General features: G+C 43.9%; 2 protein-coding genes across 2 annotated transcripts; both read right to left on the reverse strand.

The window, feature by feature from the left end:
• Positions 1 to 1,171: 1,171 nt before the first annotated feature.
• LOC6589188 (kinesin-like protein GA13060) lies at positions 1,172 to 10,992 on the reverse strand. The gene is made up of 7 exons (XM_026988645.1): positions 10,853 to 10,992; positions 8,198 to 8,627; positions 6,778 to 7,126; positions 6,006 to 6,239; positions 4,598 to 5,203; positions 3,260 to 4,370; positions 1,172 to 3,090 (listed from the first exon to the last, which is right to left on the reverse strand). The coding sequence occupies exons 2-7, from the start codon at positions 8,531 to 8,533 to the stop codon at positions 2,205 to 2,207; spliced, it is 3,522 nt and encodes a 1,173-aa protein (XP_026844446.1). The 5' UTR covers positions 8,534 to 8,627; positions 10,853 to 10,992; the 3' UTR covers positions 1,172 to 2,204.
• Positions 10,993 to 13,717: 2,725 nt separating this feature from the next.
• Positions 13,718 to 17,023, reverse strand: LOC6589187 (proline-rich extensin-like protein EPR1). Its single transcript, XM_002014975.2, has 3 exons — positions 16,898 to 17,023; positions 16,318 to 16,538; positions 13,718 to 14,699 (listed from the first exon to the last, which is right to left on the reverse strand). Exons 1-3 carry the CDS (start codon positions 16,913 to 16,915, stop codon positions 14,345 to 14,347), a joined length of 594 nt encoding a protein of 197 aa, XP_002015011.1. The 5' UTR covers positions 16,916 to 17,023; the 3' UTR covers positions 13,718 to 14,344.
• Positions 17,024 to 21,064: the final 4,041 nt, after the last annotated feature.

Consider the following 21,064-nt stretch of genomic DNA (forward strand, 5'->3'; position numbering starts at 1 on the left):
AATGGCTGACTAAAAAAATCAAGGCATTTGAAAGATATTATTTATGATCCCCAAGAAATGAAGAATTTAGCTAGATATACCCGGAAGTGCTGCATACTTTGAGGCGTACTTCAAACGCTTTTTACGCATATATGTATGTGATGTATATATATATTATAATATGTATAATTTTTGTGTATTTATAGAATATGCATTAGGGCTTTGTTCCTTAAAATTCCAACCGTCCAATCGCTTATAGAATATCTATATCTCTGATAAATATATACTATATATATTGATTTATTTTTTGTTGAATTTCCTCATGTTTCTTCATTGTTTTTTTTGTGTTTTTTGTTCGTTTTGTAACATAGTTTTTTTAGGCAAAAATGGCAACAAAATTGTATGTTTAACATTTGTCTACTTGTCCGCAAAAACCTTTCTTTATCTTTCTTCACTACCTTATAGTCCGTTTCTTCCTTTTTTTGGTTTGGTTTGTTTTGGTTTGGTTTAAGTAGTAGTAGATGTGTGTATAACTTTAGCTAACTAACAATTAATTTAAACATTTTGTTGTAACTTATAATTGGCAATACATCGTTTGAATAAGCAAACATTCAACATTTAGCAATACTTATGCGATATCTGATAACCCAAGACTAAAACAATAATAAATAGCTATACATATATATGATATATCGTGTATGTATATATATATATATATATATTGTAGATGTTGTATGTATATAGATTTATCTCTGCATTGTAAAGTCGTAGTGATTGTAGCCTGATTATGTATATGTATATATTGTATGTATATTTTATGTTTAATTCTTTAATAGATACAACTTTGGGATACTCGCGGTCTTGGGATCTCTATTCTAGGCTTCTTTCTGTCTGGTTCCCAACCCCCCAATAATATATGATGTACCCCATTATGCTAGCTGGCAACTTAAGATACTCTTTAAAGCCCCGTTTGAACTTATGCGTGTATGTAGTGAGTGAGTGATTGAGTGAGTGATGGAATGATTCGATTGATTGATTCGATTGATTTATAGCGCATATATTGTACAGTGCGTTGCCCAACTATGAGACAGCTGAAGATTATGGAAATGACTTTGAAATGGTAATTAAATGGAAGACTTGTATGGCTGCTATTTGCATATTTTTACAGATTCATATTGTATAATATCTGCAAATATTCTTTCAGGTCTTTGAGAAAGGCCAAGCCAAATTTTGGCCTTGAAAGACATCAGTATTTCTTTCCAAATTTTCCAAGTTTTTCCAATATACATGCATGACTCCCATCTAGTGCCCTTGCTGATATCTTCCTAAAAATCCATTAATTTCCAATATTTTCTTTTAGTTTTATCAAATTGAACTGAAGATGGTTTTTGGAATATTAGGACGTTCCTTTGTAGTTTCCCTAAGTCTTAGTTTCCTCAGTTTCCGCTTATTGGTTCCAACGAAATATCTATTAATATTGCACATCGATTTAGATACAATTTTTCTATATCTTTCATTCATATTTAATCTTAAACTCGTTAAAATAATAAAATCTTTTGGGTAGATTGATATGATTAAGATCAGTTGAGGAGATTCTTTCAAGGGAATCATGCGTGAAAAAATTCGATATATAATTGGGATTGTTGCACTACCAACTGGCCACCAAGCTGAAGCACGTGGATGTGGCAGACTCCTGGCAAAAACGGAACACAAACCAATGTGCGCTGCTGCATAACCGAATCTTTGCTTTCATACACCAAACAATTCAAAAATATCCCATGCAAAGCTTTTCACTTCGAAAACCATTTCACCTGCCTTATAGCTGCGAAACGCACTATACAGTAGTTATGATGTGTTTATCGTATTATTATTATTATTTTTATTATTAGGGTAGTTGTTGGGTTAGTTATTAGATTACTTAAAAATTGTGTGTGTCTTTGTTGTTGTCTTGTGGTGGCAGCCGTCGCCTAGTAAAAGTTAATCAGTCGCTATCAAAAGATCCACCAAAGGCTGTGTCTCTTCTTCTACTTTCACTTAAGTGATCCTCTCGATCCTTATTCTGATTCTCACCCTAATCTTGTCCTAAATGTTTATGATATTTTTGTTTCTTATTTTGTTCTCTGTTTTGGCCATTTGAATGCTGGACTTAGCTCTGGTTTCCTTTTGGTGGGTGTTTGGACTGAAGCTCCTCATCCTCCTGTTCCTCCTGCTCCCGCTGTTGCTGCCTAGAAGTCACTGATCTCACCCTCAGTCTCTGGATATGTGCAGGAGAAGGGAGTTAGAAGCCAATTGCAGAGGCCCTTGTTGCCGCCGCCGTTGCCCTCATGGCGGTGCCGATGCTTCTTGTGGCCGCCGACGCCATGGCTATGCCGCTGATAGTTGCCCGTGGCGGAACCCCCACCACCTGCTCCGCAACCTCCTCCTCCGCCGCCTGATATGGTGATGCGATGCCGCTGACCCTTGGACATGCCCGAGGCGAAGCTGCTCTCGTCAGAGTCCCGCACGGTGGCCACACTGTGGTAGCCGCTCTCCGCCCGCCGCGAGATGCCCGAATGCTTCGAGGTACGCGGCGTGGAGTTGGAGTCATGGCCGCTGTCGTACGCCTCGGAGCTGGTGTTCAGCGGCAGCAGTGGCAGCCTCGACTGCGCCGCCAGTGGCAGTATGTTCGTGATCTCATTGAGCTTATGCTGGGCATCCTCCAGGGAGTTCCTCTTGCCCACCGCCGCTGCCATGGCCTTCTCGTCCAGCTCGCAGATGTCGTCGTGCTGTGGGGCGAAACGCTTCTCGCTTTTGGGCAGACTCGGATCGGAGGCGCCATCCGGCTGTCGCAACAAAGCGTAATCATCCATCCCGGCAATCTCCATGATGCCATTGAGACTCGGCAGCGATCCCTGGCTGGGGCTGTGCGACGGCTGCTTGGGCGGACTCGGCGTCAGGCGGTAGGCGGGCTCGCTGCAGACGCTACTCTGGCCCACATTGAACCGGAACACGGGCTCGCTGAACACACTGCTCACGTCCGTGCGGAAGAGCGCGGCGGAGGGCGTGACCTCGGCCATGGCCAATTGGGAGGTGAAGATCTCATGGAGGCGGGCCAGTTGATCGAACTGATGTCTGGAGAGAGCAGAAAGAAGAGCGAACGGGAAGGGGATATTAGTGTCTGTCTAGCAGAGGGATTATTGATTCATGATTGGAGCTGAAAGGATAGCTTTGCGAGTCCCCTCGACACATTGCAAAACGCTGTACTTTGGAAATATGCTTTAGATAGAAGAATCCCACTTACCTTGCTCTCTCTCCGCACTCGCTGAAGGATTCACAGGCCATATTGAAGCTGGACACAAAGGAGAGATTGTCGCAGTGGCTCAGAGCCGAAAGCGGATGCATTGAATGCTCCTGTTCCCGGGCCATGGTGCGGGCTATCTCCTCCTCGGTGACCTGCAGCCCACAGTCGATGCTGCGCTGTGAGGAGGGGCGATGATGTTGATGCTGATGATGCGAGGAGGAGGCACGACTGGCCACCAGATCGGCCTCGTGAAGCTGTTCCCTGGAGACATGCCGCGAGAGCATGCGATGCAGGCTGTCGTGTGAGATGTCCCTGGAGCCCAAAGGGTCGTCGAACAGCGGCAGAGCGGGAGGCACTTCCGAGGGACCGCTATCCTGATCCTCATCGCCATCCGGCGGCAGTGACATGTCCTGGCCGAGGAGGGGCTGGCTCTCGAAGCACTGCTGTGGAAGATCCATCGATTGTTGTTCGGGAAGGAATGCAGGTCTCTCGGGCAGATCCAATGATTTCTGCTTCAGCTGCGACAGCTTCCAATGCAGGGCCGTGGGGGAATTGCTGGCCGACACCGTGGCCGGACTCTGGAAGACTTGCGACGTTTGAGTCTCCACCCACTGCCGGATCATGGTCTTCTTGTGCGAGTCCATGAAGCCATAGCCCTGCGTCTGAGCCCCAGCCGCTGGGAGATTACCGGCCGTGAGGGACCGACACGACAGGGACTTGGGTCCATCCACCCACGTCTCGCACTGCTTCACGTGATTCACTTCGCGCATCAGGTGCCGTGCCTCCGCCACTTTGGCTCTGGACACTCGTGGTCCATCGATCCATTGCTCCTCCGTGATCTTTCGCATGCCTGCTTCCAGTTGTTCCAAGGCTGCTCCCGGATGTGCACCGGCATGGGCTCCGGAATGCGCTCTACGTAGAGGAGAGCCTTTGGGCGAGGGCACATTGGATCCCTTGGAGACCATATGTCGGGGTATGGGTATTGGCGATCCGTGGGCAATCTGCTGTTGCTGTTGCTGCTGTTCGTGTGGGACCAGAGGCGACGAACAGGCTCCTGCTGCAGCTTGACGTTTGAGGCTGCCCATGGGACTATTTCCGGGGAGCTTTTTGACTGCGTGAAAGGAGGAAAATGTCGAAAACCAAAGGATTAGCTATGAAACCGGGTGCTGAAAGATTCTTCAGACCATAAAGCAGTAAAATACTATCTACGGATCCCATATATTTCCCAGCGTGTAGCCTTTTTTTTGTTTTAACACCCATAAATTGCCATATTGTCCTCGTTCTTCGACCATTCCCATCCTTACTTCTAGTCTTTGGGTTTCTATTTTATTTACTTACCCTTCTCCCCAGCTGCTGCCATTGCCTTCTTCATCATCATGGGACTGGACAGACCCGCTTTCATCTGCGTTGGCGGCTTCTCCAGGCCACTACCCTTGAGGGCCTTGCTCATTATCGCCCGATTGTCGCCGGCACTGAGCGATGGCAGATACACAGGCGGATGTTCGCCGTCGGTGGCATCGTCGTTGGGTCCCATATAGATGACCGTATCGGCGGAGATTTCAGAGCTGGAGGGATCCGCCCCGGAGCCGGCTGAGGAGCCGCCGCCGCCGCTGAGGCCTTGTGCGAGGCCTACGGCCAAGGGCATGGGGACGCGATGCTTGCGGCGGCGCAGGCGATGAATGCGGGAGGCAATCTGAATGGTGGAGAGGGCATCCTGGTAGCTCTGCTCGTGCAGGACGTGGGCCACAATCGCCACGTGGCAGGTGATGGGCGCCAGGCAGTCCTTGAGCAGCGGCGTCAGCGGGTGGTCCTTGTGCGGCGGATGCCTCTGGCCCGACAATATGGCCAGCAGTATGTTCCCGATCCCCGACAGGGGCAGACCCCCGCTGCGATTGGCACAGCCGCCCAAGTCGATGATATGTAAACGGCTCCGACCGCCAGCCACTGTAAATCACAAGGAAAAAAGAAAGGGCGATTGGGGAGTCAGAGGTTGAGTGTGGAAATGGGGATTGGGTGAGGATTGGTGTTCGTGTTGGAGTAGGAAATGCGACACTTTAATGGTGCTGCTGCCTCCCCGTCTAGTGCCAGTCAAGCATTTAGCGGGCCACTTGAGTGGCAACAGCAACAACAACAGCAGCCGCCACTCCGCCACACAACCCCGCAACCCACAACAAAAGGCAATAAGAAAGAAATAAGAGAGATTCGGTGACCGAAGCTGTTGATACCCTTGCAAATTTTAAAGGTTTTTATCTGCAAAAAGCCATAATCATCTAGTGAGGGTCTTTAGACATTTTTTTTGTTGAATCTCGTTTGACTCATAGACATCGATTCTTCCTTATCACTTTTCTCCCTTGGCCTTGACACCGCAGATCAAAGTCGTGCACTTTTTGATACGTTCCCGACTTTTATGTATTCTTTAGTCTCTCTAATATGAAAGTCAACTTTTTAATGTTTAACTATTCATCTGAAAACTATATAATTTAGAATTCCAATCTTAGAGGTTCCAATCTTATATACAGCATGAACCAAAAAAGGAGAAATCTGTGTCCAAATATCTTTAAAAACTACGGGAATAAGGAAATAGTATATATTCAATAACAACGGACAGACGGCAATCGGTTTCTTCGTATCGAATTTTCTATAGCTGGGGAGATTCTTCAGTCATCTGCTATAAAACATACCCCCTTTCTCTCTGTTTTGGCAAGGGTATCACATATTCCCGTCAAACAATAAGGTATACACTTACCACCCCCCTTGCGGGACAGGCTGTACTGGTAGACATGCAGCGTAAAGATGAGGGCGGACTCCAAGGGGGCCGTGCCCCCGCCTGCAGGCGTGGAAGTAGAACCGGAACTTTTTAAGCGTCCGGCCAGAGCGGAGTCGAGAAAGAGCGCCGCACGCTCGGCGGTGGGTGCACGTAGTTCCGTTGGACCGCCAAGGAAGTCGTCACGCAAATAAATCCCCGGGGAGTCGTCAGATTCTGTGTAGTCGGAGTAGGAGTAGCAGGAGTTCCAGCAGCAGGAGTAGCAGGAGTTAAAGATGGAGTCCAGAGTAAGACAAAGACGGAGACGGAGACGGAGACCGAGAGGTAGATGGGGAGTGAATGAAAAGGACATTAGGTTTTTATGTTGGAATAAACGCCACATTCTATGAGCACTGCCAGGGGACGACTGAGAACCAGGAGAACCAGAGAGGGCGAGAGGAGGGAGGTAATGGGAGGGAGGGAGGTAAGTGGGTGAGCTGGCATGGGGCATTTGGAAGGAACACTGGTTCGCAGGTTAAGTTTATTCAAATTGTGCCAGTTACGACGCGACGACCCGACCCCAGTCATCATCATCATCGCCATTCGCCATTCGCCCATGGCCCAGGGGCAACATTACAACACGCCCCCTCAATGTCCATTCATTTTGCCCCACCCCCAACTCGCTGGCAGCAAACAGGTGGCATGAAAACCCATGCCACAGCAACTATCTCTGGGTGACCCTCTGGTGCCCCTTGTGCCCCATCCATCTGCTTACCAGCCGCATGCGAGATGAGCAAATCCGTGGAGAGTGCATCCGGTTTTGTGGCACTAACGCCCACAGCGCTAACGCGCACTGAGAATCGAGCTCCGCTCTTCTGCCGCCGCTCCTGGATGCCCTTGTAGAGCCAGGCTATGGCACAGGGGGCGGCTCCCAGAGAACATGCCGCCACAGACCCAGTTCCAGTTCCAGTCCCAGTCGCAGCCCCAGCCCCAGTGGCCACATCGCCACCCAAAACCGTGTGGGGCTGGCCAGTGGAGGGGTAGCCCATCGCCAGCAGGCAGCCATCGGAGCCCTCCAGTACCGCGGGAATCACTTCGCTGAGGGCCGATGCACACACATCCGACTGAAACGGGGGAAGAGAGTGAAGGGGAAGTGAATAAAGAACGCAATAAGGGATGGCATGGGGTACCCCTAATGTGGGGTCTGATTGGGGGTTAATTCGATTATTCGATTGCTGATTAGAACAACAACTATTCGGGAGGAAGGGTAGATTATATCTTTTAATTCGATTCGATTGGGTATTTATTGTAGTTTGAGGGATTGTCTGATGAGAGATGAGTGATGTGATGGCACTTTACGGGTCATAAACCTCGTGAATGGATTTATGTGGTCTCTGGAAATAATGGATTATGATGTGAGAATAGTTTTGTGTGTTCCTGACAATAGTTTTGTGACTTTTTGGGTGTGTTTTAACATGAGAATTGAATTTTATTTTAACGAGGGTGACACGTCTACATTTTCTTTGCTATTTTTAATAGAGCCATCGTATGGGGCCATTTTTTCAATTCATCATAAACTTTGCTTTTTCTAATTTTACTTTTTACATTTACTATTTTAAATTATTTTCTAGGTCTAAAATCGGTCTACTGATTGATGTTTATCAGTTAAAGTTATATAAAATGAGCTAATTTGAAATCTTTATCGAATTGGGATCAACATTTCATCTACTGAATCTTTTTCCTAATCATTTTCTTCCCAGGAGATCTTAACATACTTTCCCTTTTATTCCTTAAAATTCCTTAGAGTTTCATATCTTCTACACGTACACATTTCGGTAAACTTATCGACATTTTCCAAGTATTATTCAAACTCAACCTTTTCTAATTTCAAAAGTTATTTTCTGTGATCCTATTAAACGCTATTTTTTTTAGTATTAAATTCATTGAAATCTTGAACCGATCTACTATTAATTATCCTAAAAAGTTATATGTATCCAAGAGATCTCCGTCCGAATCTCTTGAATTTCATTTGTTTAATTCTCGTGTAGTGAAAATATTCTCAAATCAAATATTAAAGTGATTTTTTAAGAACATAAACCTAGCAAATAAACTATTCTATCGCACCCAGAAAGTTTCTCGATATATTCTGAAAAGTTTTTACTACTTTTCCCATAGAATCCATAAAACTCTCTCACCTGTTTATCCTCTGCGGTGAAGAGATTATCAAATGCAAACATTTTGGGCGCTGCCACCATGGGTCCTCGCTCCTGGGCTGCCTGCGGGGGCGGACACACATTCCGGGGATCGGTGAGCGTCACCTGACGCTTCTTCTTGTCCAGAGCCATGAATTCGGGCTCCCCGTTAGAGTCCTTGTCCGGGGCTCTGTCGGAGACCCGCAGCATGACCTTCACTTTGCCAACGCCGTAGCATTCGCGGCTGCTGAGGCGTCGCGCTAGACCCGGCGGCATGGGCGGCGGGGCACGTTGCAGTGCACCGCAGAAGCCGCCGTTCCGGGAGATGCTAGAGGCCATGGCTGGTGCTGCTGCTTCTCCTTCTCCTTCTGTTCGTCCTTTGTTTGTGGCTGCCACAGTTGTGGAAGTTTATGGCTGGAAGCACTTTGGTTTCCTTTTTGGATTTGAAGCGGAATAAAATTGGGAGTTAATAAGAATCCCAAATGATTGGACACCGCATTCCGCCGAGCTTCCGTTTTTACGACAGGGATCTCGGAATGCAATCCTCAATATCTCTACGTATTCCCCACACACATCCACACACAATGTTTGCTTTATATCTTTGCCAAAAGATTTTATGGCTCTTTAAATAGTTGCCAGCATCTTGCCAGAGTTTTGTGGCCCCCGTCATAAATTGCGATTTCGGCTCGGGCCAATGGGCATAAGTTATTTGAACCAGGCCAGGGCCCCCAAAATAAGGGTATCTCTCTACCACCCGTCTATGGTAATGGCCATAACACTTTCTCTTTATGGTTATGGGCCATCTGTTTATTGGGCATATGCTGCTTCACTGTACTATCATCACTTTCCACTATCACTGTCTTGCTGTCACACTGTCACTGTCTCACTGTCACTTAGTTGTGCTCTAAGCTCGTGTTTTATTCACTTGTAGCATCTTGTGCATAAACTCCAGATTTATGTTGAATTTGTTTAGGGTTTTATGTGCTTTTATTAGGCAAATTATACGCCTGCCTGGACATCTTCAAGGATCCACTCTTGGCAGGACCACAGGGGTCCTTTGGCCTGTAGACTGTTGTTATCTTTTGTCATATTTTATGTCATTATAATGTTGCGTTTCAGCTTTATTTGTAAAAACTTTCTTGTAAATTAATTTATTTGGGGACTGTTTTTGCTTGGGGATTGGGGGGACATCTTTTCAAATGGTATTTTTATAGCCGGTGCTTAAGAGAGAAATTTCATTCTACAAGAAATTATATTCTGTAAAAGGCAGAAGGAAGCTGTTTTTTGAAGGCATGATTTTAGCACAAGAATCCTTTCATAATTCCTGCTAGAGATTCATTCTAGATCTACAAATATGATCATTCAAAATCGTCATTTAAAATTCTAGTTCCATCAATCCGACGGTTTTATTGGATGTTGTAATTTTTAAAAATTAATTATCATAAAAATAATATTGTCAAACTTAAGTGCCAGTATTTTCCTATTATCCTTAGGAATATTTCTTATAAATCATAATTGTATTCCTTTAGATTTCTTCTACGCCTTAAGATCTTCAAAGTATTCCTTAAGTATTCTTCCTGATTATCATTGTAAAAAATTTTGAAGATCGATTTACATTTAAATTCCGGGACATTTTTAGCTACCTATCGTTTATTTACTTAGCTGCTATATCCTTAACATCATTATACCACCAACTTTGCTCCTAAATATTTTATGTATTTTTCTCAATTTTTAAAGTACATCATTATCTCTAATGGAACTTGTTATATTTTTCTACCATTACTTATAATGGCTTGCAAATGAATTTGTAAAATATTCATGTACATTTTCTGGGGAAATGTTTCAAACTATGTGTAATAAGATCTTTGAAACTTTTTCCTACAACATTTTTATGTGATTTTCTCCATCTTCAAGGAATACTTTTTGCAATCATTATCGTGTAATCCGACTTATGTATGTTTTCCATACTTTATGTTCGAGGCATGCAAATTCCTTTGGACCTCTCTCTGCCATCCTGCTCCTGCTCTTTCTGTCAGGTTCTTCTACTGGGGCGCCGTGACATTTCTTCAATGCCTTCATTATTATTTCAATTTGAGTGGGGAACGTGACATTTTTGCAACGTCTTTCATTAATATTGTCCCTAGCCCTCCCCCCCTTTCTCAGGCCTATTCCCCTCATTCCTTGTTTCCTCCTTCCACTTTCCCATGCCCATTCCGCTGGCTCTTCTACGAGTAGTATTGCCTTGCTTCCTTCATGAATGACAGGCAACAACTTGGGTCTGGGCTTGGGTTCAACTTCATTTTTCAGACTACACCTGCCACAACCTCTACGAGGACGTTTTTTTTTTTTGTTTGCTCTCTTTCTGCTGCTCCTTCCTCCTTCTACCTTTTTCCCCTGCCTCTTTCTTCGCTTTTTTTGGCTTAACTTCGTTTTGTTTTGGAGCTGTCCACCTTTTGAGTTTTAGCTTTGGGCTTTTCACACAAATCGATTGGCAATGCCTTCTAATTGTACGACGCGACCGACGACGCACAATGGCGCGGGGGGCTGGCTGTCAGTCAGCGGGGTGGTAGGGGGCAGGTCTCTCTTTGGCACAACACACACACACACTCGCACACACAGAAACAACGGGCACACGCTAACGGTATAACAAACACAAACCCTTTTTTTATGACTGGCAATTTCTTGTTGCTGTTGATTTCATCTTTGGCTTTTGCGATTCGCTTATTCGGTTTCGCTTAAACATGATTTACACTGTACTACACACGCATCGAACACATCCAAACTTCTTCTGCTCCGACTTTTGCTTCGATTTGTTGTTGGTTGTTTGGTTCATCCACTCATTCACGCGACGCGAACGACGCCAGTCGCGTGCCGTTTCCGTTGGCATTACAATTTCAACTGCCGTTAGACGTCGTTGGCTTTGGTGGAAGAGCCAGACGGCACGAGTTTTGGGGCGCGCTCTCCCTCATTCACTGCGCAGGCGTGCGAGAAGGGAGGAGAGTCAGCGTTTAGTAGAGTGTTGTTTTTGCTGGCAATGCCTCCCACCCAAGGGTGGCCTTTGGTAAGGTACGGCATGGCACTTGAACACATGCCAGTACGACTATAACATCCTCATAAGGGGTGTTTAAGCTTATCCTGTGGCATCATACTGAATGCCATACTATCTGGCCACGGAAATCGTGAAAATCTGTTTCATCCTCAATCTATGCCTGAAAAACGAAACGATAATACATACATACATACCTATGTGCATCCTAGAGTGCAGAAACACACAACAAAAATTAAAATTTAAGGCGCTGTTGCTGTTTGACTCTTAGAACACCTGCCCTGCCTTTCGAATATAGTTAGTCCTAGAGCAACGGGTATTTAAAACCTAGTTGTTACCATTTGATGGTTCAAAATCATTGAGTAGACAAACAACGTGCTCCTCGAATATCTACGAATGCCATACCTTCTATAAATAAACCTTGTTTCTGGCTTGCACTTCATGCTCTTTCGAGTTTGTTCTTTGATTTCTCGGGTTTGTTCTTTGATTTCGGAAGCTCTTCGGCTCATTGCCTGCCTCTCTTTACTCTCTCCTCTCACTACCTTCCCAAGGCAATCAAGCTCTCTCGCTCGCTTCTCTCTCGCCGACTAAAAATCCAGCCTTCTCTTTGCTCTTTCTCTTTCGTGCCCTGCTGCTTGCTTTTCTCTTTCTTCTTTTAATGCTTGAAGCATTAAGGCTCAGGTAAACAAAATCATCGGGGCTTAAACAAAAGGAACATCGCAAATGATGTTTATATTGTAGACATTCACAAGAAGCGTCACAGAAAACAAAAAAAAATAAATAAAAAAAATGGAAAAAGAATAAGAAAGCACACACTCTCACACGTGCACTCTCTCACAATGATAGTTGTTGCTGTTGGAATGATGGCTGCTGGAGCGTCACTTAAGTGCCGCTTGGTGATGTTGCATGGCAGCATGGCCACGCCAGGGAAGGGGAGGGTGGTGAATGGAGTGCCGGTGCTGGGCATGGATGAGTGTGTTACATACGAGTGGTATAGGGGTACGAGGGAGGGGCGAGGTGCGAGGTGGGGACAAATGCAAACGATGTGTTTTTAAGTCCGCTTACATTTTGGCAGGAGGCCTGTGAAGGAGCTTTTCGAGTGTGTGTGTTTGTGTGTTCTCTGGATGTTAGTGTTTGTTTGATTGTTTTTAAAAGGATGTGGATGCATGCATATGGCTGTATGGATGGAGTGGGTCCAGGGCTTACCTTTATTTTCCGTTCCGTTGGAGCTGTCCTTTCGAACGGCTCAATTATAATGGACAGAACCCAAAAACGATGAGAGATAATGCCTACCCAAAAAGGACTTTTGTACTTTAGATGTAATTTCGATGCCTTTTTAGCCGAACCTTTTTGAGGAAAAGCCTACCGACGGTTGAAAAGAGGAAGGAATGGAAATTATATAGAAATCCTATATAAGCCGATATAATGATCAAGAAAAATCTAAAAATACGGGCTGGTAGTTACTGAAACAAAAAATAAATACATTTCCTGATCTATATTGGTTACTGGCTGCCTTGCCTCTGGCCAGCGCTGCTACATTTCAAAACTAGCATCGTGGGTGGAAGAAAATAAACAGTTTTAGTGATACCTACTTTATTCACTTTTTAACACCCACTTAAATGCTGCTAAACTAATTATCATAAAAATTCAGGAAGGGAGCTAAACGAAAAGCGCTTTTCCGCATAAGACAAATCAAATTTGATGTAAGCCCAAAAGCCAAAGCCAAAAGCCTGCTGCAGCTTAAGTCCAAGTGAAAGGAGATAAGCAGTTTGGGAAGCACTGCCACTGCTTCTGCTACAGTTTTGGAGTTTGGCCAAAAGCTCCATCTGTCGGTCTGGTTTGGAAATACGTTTGAGGTGGCAACGCCAGAAACGTTGCAATTTGAAATTGAATTTTATATGGACACTAAAATGTGGTGAAAAATTTAAATTTAAGTATAAGAAACAATCCAAACACAATCGAGATGTTGTATGAAAAGAAAAATAAGAATTTTAAGATTTTAACCTGTCTGTCATTATTTTTGCAATGCGAGGAGATGAACCTGTTAATTTTATTAAGCCACGTAAATGGCTGCTGTTTGAGAGAGTTATTTCTGTTATAGACCCTATATTGTATAGAGTATAGAGCCAGAGTCCTCATGATCCTTGGAAAAACATGTCTTTCGTGAGAATATCTTCTCGAAAATCTTCTTACAGATCTGTAAGGATGTATAGATCTATATTCTTCTGGATAGAGACACTAAGATTCCAAGACGGAGTATGTAAAAGACGAAATATATTTGATATGTATGGGCATCATAGCAAGATACTATAAAGAGGTTTTCCACTATGAAAAATTATTATAGGAACGATGTTTCCGTATTTATTTTTTTGTATGTTTGAAATGCCAGCTCTTGAGATAAACTCTAAGTATATGTCGAAAAAACAGAGATAAGTTTTTTATACTGATAATTCGTTAAACGTTTATTTAGCCATTGATGTTATCGTTTTCTATCATATACATATATCATACTTGAGTATCATTATCATTTATCGTTTCTTTCTTTTTTTGTTGTAATTTTTTTGTATTCGATTTCTGTCTCTCGCATTCTCATTACTCATTAAAATTGTGTGCAAAACAACAACAGCAGCAGCAATGTGTGGAAACTTCTCTCGTTTGTTGGTAGATTTGCCTAGTGGAAAATGCATTTGCGATGAGTCGAGCATCGGTATCGGTATCGTCTATCGATAACTAGTTCGCAGTGATCGCAGTGTGTGTGAATCGAGTGTGTATAACGCATCTTTCTTTTTGCTTAAAGACCTAGAACACTTAAGACTAAACAAACAATTTGAAACAAACAGCCTAGATGGGAAATGTTCTCATACATAGGTTTGTAGAAACAAACTTCAGAGGTAAAAAATTACACAAGAAACAACAATAAATGGGATGAGAATAAAGGATGGACGGTATGGTATGGGGTGTCCCTTCGTTGTTTGTAAGTAAACTTTGTCACGCGTTAAAGTCGAGAGTTCCTCGACGTTTCCAGAGCAAAAATATTATAGATATGGTGTATGGGATTGCCATGAGCTGGGGTTGAGATTCGGTTGTGTGCGGGGAGGTTCCACTTAGTGCGATGGTGCTCCGTAGGAGCTGCTGGGAGCGGACGGGGCTGGTGGTCCAGCCGGGGCACCGTACTCCGGTGCTGGGGGCGCAACACTGTTGGGATAGGGTCCGGTCTCCTCCTTCTGGGTCTTGTAGCGGATGAAGTACACCTCCGGCTTGCTGGGCTGTGTTGGCGCCGGCGTCGGGATGATGATCTCGGGCTGTTCCTCCGGTTTCTTCACCAGCACATAGACCAGAGTCTTCTCCTCGTTCTGCGGGTACTGTGGAATGATGGGTGCCGTGGGTGCGGGCGCGGATGGCGCCTTGATGAACACAATCTTGTAGTGCTTCTGTGGTGGTGGCACGTACAGAGGTTTCCTGCAAACAGAGAAGGAGAAAGACAAAGAGAAAGGGAGAAAGGAGCATGAGTGACGAGTATGCAAATGTCTTTGCCCATAAATGGTGACCCCCAAAAATGGTGCAGCTGCTGTTTTTTCTGTAATCAGATGATAATAATGACAACGACTGTCACAATTAGGGCTTACATAAGGCCGTGTCTTCTGGTGCTGTGGTACTCTCCCTATGGGTACTATGGTAATTGAGGGACTTGGCTGATAATTAACTTGGAAAATCCACAGATATCACGAGAGAGAGACGGAGAGACGGAGCTTAGGTAACAATCTTAGTCACGGTTTGGCGATCTGCGCCGTGATATCATTACCCGCTTTTGGGGTAATTAACATTGCTTTCGACTCCAAAAACGACACAAAAATGGCATTGGAGAAAACCAGAGAGGAATAGAGAAAATTGGTGAGGACTGCTAGGAACTAAAGAGAAGTCTACATAAAACCAGAGAGTGCACTGGAGAAAGATTTACTTTGTGGCTTTCCTTCTTAAAAATGGGCCCTCGAATGGGTTGAAAAAAACCCCTAAAAGTGTGTTGCACAAAGCCCTTTTCTCCGCTGGCTTAGGATGATTAGATGCCTCCCAGATACTTGCAACATTTGTCTTGTTGTAACACAATTATAATCGGAGTGGGCGATGAATTGTGAGAGAATCTGCATAAGTGGCGTGGATTATATGCCCATAACAATGTGAATCTCCTCCAGGCAGTGGGATAAGTGGAACACCGCAAGTAAACGCGAGATCGTTTGGAGACCCACTCCCCCACACATCACGCAAGATGTACTTTAATGAAGGGTTTGCATAGGGAAGCGCAAAAAAGGGAAAGGGTGGGAGTGGCAGTGATGTGGCTATGATTTGTTCGAAATTTTTGTAATTGCAATATTAACACATATCTTTTTTTGAACAATGATACCTAAATCTACTAAAAGGGAACTGTATCTGGTTGATGGTTTTGCTGGGAGTGGAGATTTTTCTGCCTATTCCTTTAATCTTTTTGTAATAAAGTTTTTCTTTGAACATAACTGTACCATGAAGATCTTTCCGGTTTTGGAAGCCGAAGAAAGTTATTGAAATCTTTGATCCTAATCTTCGCAAATTTGGTGATATAAATATAGCTAAATTTTAGAGAGAAGTCTTAAGATCCTAAATATGAATATATTCTATCTTTTGTTTGCCTTTGTTTGCTTATATAGAATATTAAACAGGTCTTCGCTGCCATTCATCATGAATATTATATATATTTTTGAAGTTTAAAGATTGGATAATCTAGAGCTTAATTCAATATTAAATCTTGTCTTTGGAAAAGTCTTTCGATTTAGAGGGTCTTTTTTCTATTATCTTTTTTTTTTATTACAATGAACTTCTAGAAGAATATTCAAGATCTCTTGGAGACAAAAAGCTAGAAGTCTGCCAAAAATGTGTAAATTTTGATCTAAGAAAAATATTCACAGATCATGGAACTTTTGTAGGAATTTTTATAGGTCATCTCTAATTCTGAGGGATTTAATAACCCCAATCTCTACTGCTTTTGGAGACAGAGTCCCGAATAGGACTCTTCAAAGTATTGGCGGATTTTCTGTTTATCTCTTACCTGGGTGCCTGGTACTCATGCTCTGGTGGGGGGACATGGACGTACACATGCTTATGCACCACCGGCGGCTGCTGGGGAGGTCCGTATTGAGGCGCAGGGGCTCCATATCCGCCGCTGGGTCCACTCGGCTGGTAGCTGCTCGATGGCGGGGCACTGTACGAGTCACGTGGGGGCTCCGGACGAGCCACCACCAAGGCGGCTAAGCCCAGGACGATCACTAACTGCAGAACAAAAACCAAATTAGAACACTGAATGGATTTTGGATGAGCAAAAAGCTAAATGAAGGAGCAGACAGCTCAAAATTTAGGGATTACAGGGATCTAAGTCGGAAGAGACTCAGATCCAGCTCGGAGAAGGCTTAAGATCAGAGACACACACACAATCAGATCCGAGTCGATCGTGGAGCAGACTGAGATTCCAGTCGAAAGTGTCTCGTTATCTGCCTGTCGGCTCTGATTACAGCAATGGATTACACACAGATCCAAGTCAGATTCCGTCGAAAGAAGATTCACAGACACACAGATCCACTGAGGATCGTAGCCGATTCTGATGCTGATGCTGGTTGATGGATCAAACGTACCACACAACTGGACTGCATTTTACTGGAAGTTTTCGATTATATCCGTTTCTCGGTGCGTTTCGTTTCGTTGCGTTTTGCGTTTGCGGATTTTGTCACTGATCTTGTGGGGATGTTGGAGCTTATAGTCGGAGTTGGAGTTCGTTTGACGCGGAACCTCTTACTGCATGCCACAACGATTGTTGCAGTTTCTTTTATAGTGGCGCAGCGCGTGAAATAAAAATTAAGTAAAAATAAAGGCGACGTTGACGTCGACGAAGAAGGCAGCAACGACCAAGACCACGACGCAGCTTTTGCTGCTGCTGTTGTTAATGTCGCTGTCGCTGTCGCTGCCTCTGCTGGTGCCGTCTGTGCTGCCTCTGTTACAGCTGTCTGCGGGCTGCTGTCTCTTCCTCTGCTGGCTGAGCAGTTGGCAAAGAGCTTGGCAGCGCTTAACCATGAAGAAATTCCAGGCAGCGCCACAGTTAGAGAGTCATCTCTGTTTGCTCTGCCTCTGCCGCTGTTACTCCTAGCTGCGACTGCGACGGCAGCAGAGGCAGCAGCAGCAGCTGCGACGCCTGCTGACCGTTTCTTCGGCTTTTGGTTTTTTTCTTCTTTCAATTACCTTTTTCTCTCCCTCCGTCTCTGCCTCCTTGTTGTTTGTTTTGGCACAGAGGGCGCTCTGTGGATTCCATATGCAGTTCAAGGCGAACCCTAGATTCTTTATGGAGGGGGTCAAGATCATTAAAGATGGCATAGGGTTTCATCCGATCAGTACACTTCAAATGGGTAGTAACCAGACGCATCTACTATCGAAAAAAACGAGTTTAATCTTAGTTTCAGATATCATAGGTCTAGAAACAAAAGTTCTTTTTTGATCTAGAAAAAAACCTATATAATAGTATAAAATATATAACATAAAGAATAGAATAAGTTTGGAAACCAATCGAATAGGCCATCAATGGATCTTAACATGTACCATACCTATATCCAATTTGTTTAAGTAAGTCTTTCTCACTGGAGAAATGCAAAAATTTCGAATAAAATGAACAAGTCTTTCCAACCATAGCCTCGTAAATCCAATCTCGTAATACATTTGCTTCAGGAAAAGTTAGTGCTATGCTTCCTATGTGGAAATGTTTTCCGTTGAAAAAACCAACATAAAGCTAAGAAATAAATATTTTCTAGACAGATAGTTTGTGTACTTTATTTTATAATATTTTTCATAAGAATTGCTAATTTCCTAGCGATTGTAGTATTCCCCAAAGAGTATTTCGCCATTGAATTAATCCCAAAAAAACAGCAGCCTTTCCTGTTTCCCACTTCTCTCTCCTGCCTCCGCAACTCTTTTGTTTTTCTCGTTATAGAGATTGCATACATCCATAGTTATTTTTGGTCATTTAGAGGATTCAATCCAAACCAATCCGTAATGTTTTCTGGTGCTTCGCAACCAACGCGCTCGCTGTACGAACGCTTTGCTTGAATCCGATCGTGTCGTATCGTATCGTATCGTGTCGGATCGTGTAGCACGATTCACTTTCAATTTCAATGGATGGTGGGATGTGGATGTGGATTCACTCTCATCTGAAGTTAAACGAGTGGAGGGGGGTGGCCAGTAGACGGGGTTCCTGTGCTCTGGACTGGGACTGCGATAGAGATGGGGGTCTGGAGATTGGGGTCTGGGGATTGGTACTCGAGTCTGGTGTGGTTTTATTTCATTTCTTCATGCTCTTTCGGTCTTTTGTTTTTTTCACTCAACTTCTTTCTGTGTTATGGGGTGCTGTTTGTTATTATTGTTATTGTTACTGTTACTGTTACTGTTAGTACGCGTACTGTTTTGCCGGTGTACCCTGGAATTTGTAGAGCTAAGAGGGTGTATTGCATTCCTGAAAATGCATCACCACGCCACATTTGTCTGTGTCCAAGCTAATAAGATGACGTCGTCCGCTGTGGGAAGGACCATCCACTCTCTCACGGCGCTCAGAGAGACAAACGCTAGAAAGAGATAGCAAAAACTCAAAAAGGTAGAGTTTTCATACCAGAAGGTCATGGGACCTTTAGGAATTTTAGTTTTAAATATAATAAACGTAACCCAAATGGTTTCCCCTGACTATCCAGGGTATCAAATTGGTCAAGTCTTGCAAACTCTAGCGATTCTCTTGTGTTTGCTGTTGTAATTGGTGTCCGCGTTTTGGCCACGAACCATCATAATGAGCTTCACGCTCTTGTTGTTGGGTTTGTTGGGGCATTTGCCCCCATCTGCAACCTTCCATCTCCCGAGCTCCCGAACTCCCCGAATGCGCCGTGCAACTCCACAAACATTTCATTTAATGTTTTTTCTTTGCAATATTTTGAATTTGGAATCTCTTTAATTTATTTTTTTCTCATGTTTTTTCTTGTAGCAATAATTTACACCCCTTTTTGGCGTTGGGGCATGACAATTTCTGAGGAAACAAACAGCAAATTATGATTAGCAAAATATTTTGTAATGTTTTCCATAGGTTCATGGCCCCCTCTGCCTGGCCTGTGCAGTGGATTGGGAAAAGATTTATGCACATAATCTATAAATGGCAATCAGAGTCTGTATTTTGCATTCGTCTCTGATTCCGATCCTCTGCGGGGGGAAGGCGCCACTCCTGGACCGAATCTGCAGCAATCTGCTGCCGGAATTTGATGAAATGGCATAATCAGTGTGTGGCCAGCGGCGCCAAACGGAGGAGCCACAGCCACCAACACCAATACCACCTCAATGATAGTGCAACAGTCGGGCAGTCCCAAGAGACTGTCACTTTTCCTCGATGGCATCATTTATAATGCCGTCGGCTAAATGGCAACTTTTTTTGTTGATTTTGTTGTTCATCTTCGGTGGGTGTCTCGTGCCTCCTGCAACAGATTGCATTTCCTTAATTTTCAACGCTCATCTTTCACATTCAAAATCAACCTCCTCATCATCATCATAATCATCGTGTGGCTATGGCTGTGGCTGTGGCTGTTGTTGTGCTTGTGGTGTGGCTGTGGCTGAGTAAATTATGCTGGATGCATCAAGGTGGAACAGGTGCAGGTTCAGTTTTAGTTGCAGTTGCAGTTGCAGTGGATCCTCTGGGGAAATCTTCAGGCTTGAGGCATATGCAAATATCTAATGGATATCGAAATGAATTCATGTGGCAACCCTTGACATTCTTTGGAGGAAATCGAAGCATGCTCTGGGTTGCAAAAGAGAAATGGATTGAAAGTTCAACTTCCTGGAGGAAAAATATGGCATACGTTAATTCGTCTACGAATGCATTGAAAGACATTTCAAAAAAAGAGAAATAATTTGGAGGAATGTTCTTCATTACAGTTCGCTGTATTCTCCATCTAAAAAACTTAGTTATAATAAATTTAATAAATAGATAGATGAATAATAATAATAGTTATACTTCAAATATCTCTTTGAAATCTGTTTGTACTTCTAAGATCTGGTATCTGTCATAGATAGAGTTGGCGGAATATTTCGTAAAATATTTCCAATATTTCCTGCCACATTTGTAATATTTTTTGGAAATTTAAAAACAATTTGTGTTTGTTTCAGTAGCTGCATTCTTCAATAAATTTTTGCACTTCCCAAAATGACTGTCACATCCCCGAAAAGGGAGGGGCAGTGGCAGGGGCAAACCTACTCCATATGCATGAGCAAATTATGCCACTATTTTTAATGAATCTGCTGCTGCCATTGCCATGCCACAACGATTCTGAGGCATATAATCAGCGAACGACAAGGCATCTTTCTGCTTTCTCCATGGTCCACGACACACTCCACTCCACTCCAGTCCACAACTTGAGCTCCGATTCCAGCTCTGCTCTGGGCCAGCCATCTACACCTTTGGCAGAGCGCAAAATACTAATTATTATATATTGTATTGTATTGTATCTTTTCTTCTGTGTGTGGACTTTATGTAACACAGAGCCAAAACCGACAGAGAGCACCATTTAAATGATATTATATTTACATAAAGAGGCAAAACAATTATGATTTCGTTTTACAAAAGATGAAAGATACAAAAGTCACAAACGGAATGGGCACTTGGTGGCCGAGTAGGTACTTAATGGGTTCCGCATTGACAGGGGAAGGGATTGGTTATTGGAATGGGAATTGGGGGATGGGGATGGGGGAATCTTTCTCTCCCTCTCCCTCTGGTGGGTGCCACTTTT

This window comes from Drosophila persimilis, unplaced genomic scaffold (assembly GCF_003286085.1).
Source record: "Drosophila persimilis strain 14011-0111.01,24,50 unplaced genomic scaffold, DperRS2 tig00000191-arrow-pilon, whole genome shotgun sequence".
Classification (NCBI taxonomy): domain Eukaryota; kingdom Metazoa; phylum Arthropoda; class Insecta; order Diptera; family Drosophilidae; genus Drosophila; species Drosophila persimilis.

What these genes read in the sequence shown, in the direction of transcription:
- LOC6589188 (XM_026988645.1), bottom strand. Translation starts at nt 8,533, where the DNA reads ATGGCCTCTAGCATCTCCCGGAACGGCGGCTTCTGCGGTGCACTGCAA. An exon ending in TCACCGCAGAGGATAAACAG is followed by an intron (nt 7,127 to 8,197) that starts GTGAGAGAGTTT and finishes CCCCCGTTTCAG; the next exon opens with TCGGATGTGTGTGCATCGGC. An exon ending in GAGTGCGGAGAGAGAGCAAG is followed by an intron (nt 3,091 to 3,259) that starts GTAAGTGGGATT and finishes TGCTCTCTCCAG; the next exon opens with ACATCAGTTCGATCAACTGG.
- LOC6589187 (XM_002014975.2), bottom strand. An exon ending in CATGAGTACCAGGCACCCAG is followed by an intron (nt 14,700 to 16,317) that starts GTAAGAGATAAA and finishes CTCTGTTTGCAG; the next exon opens with GAAACCTCTGTACGTGCCAC.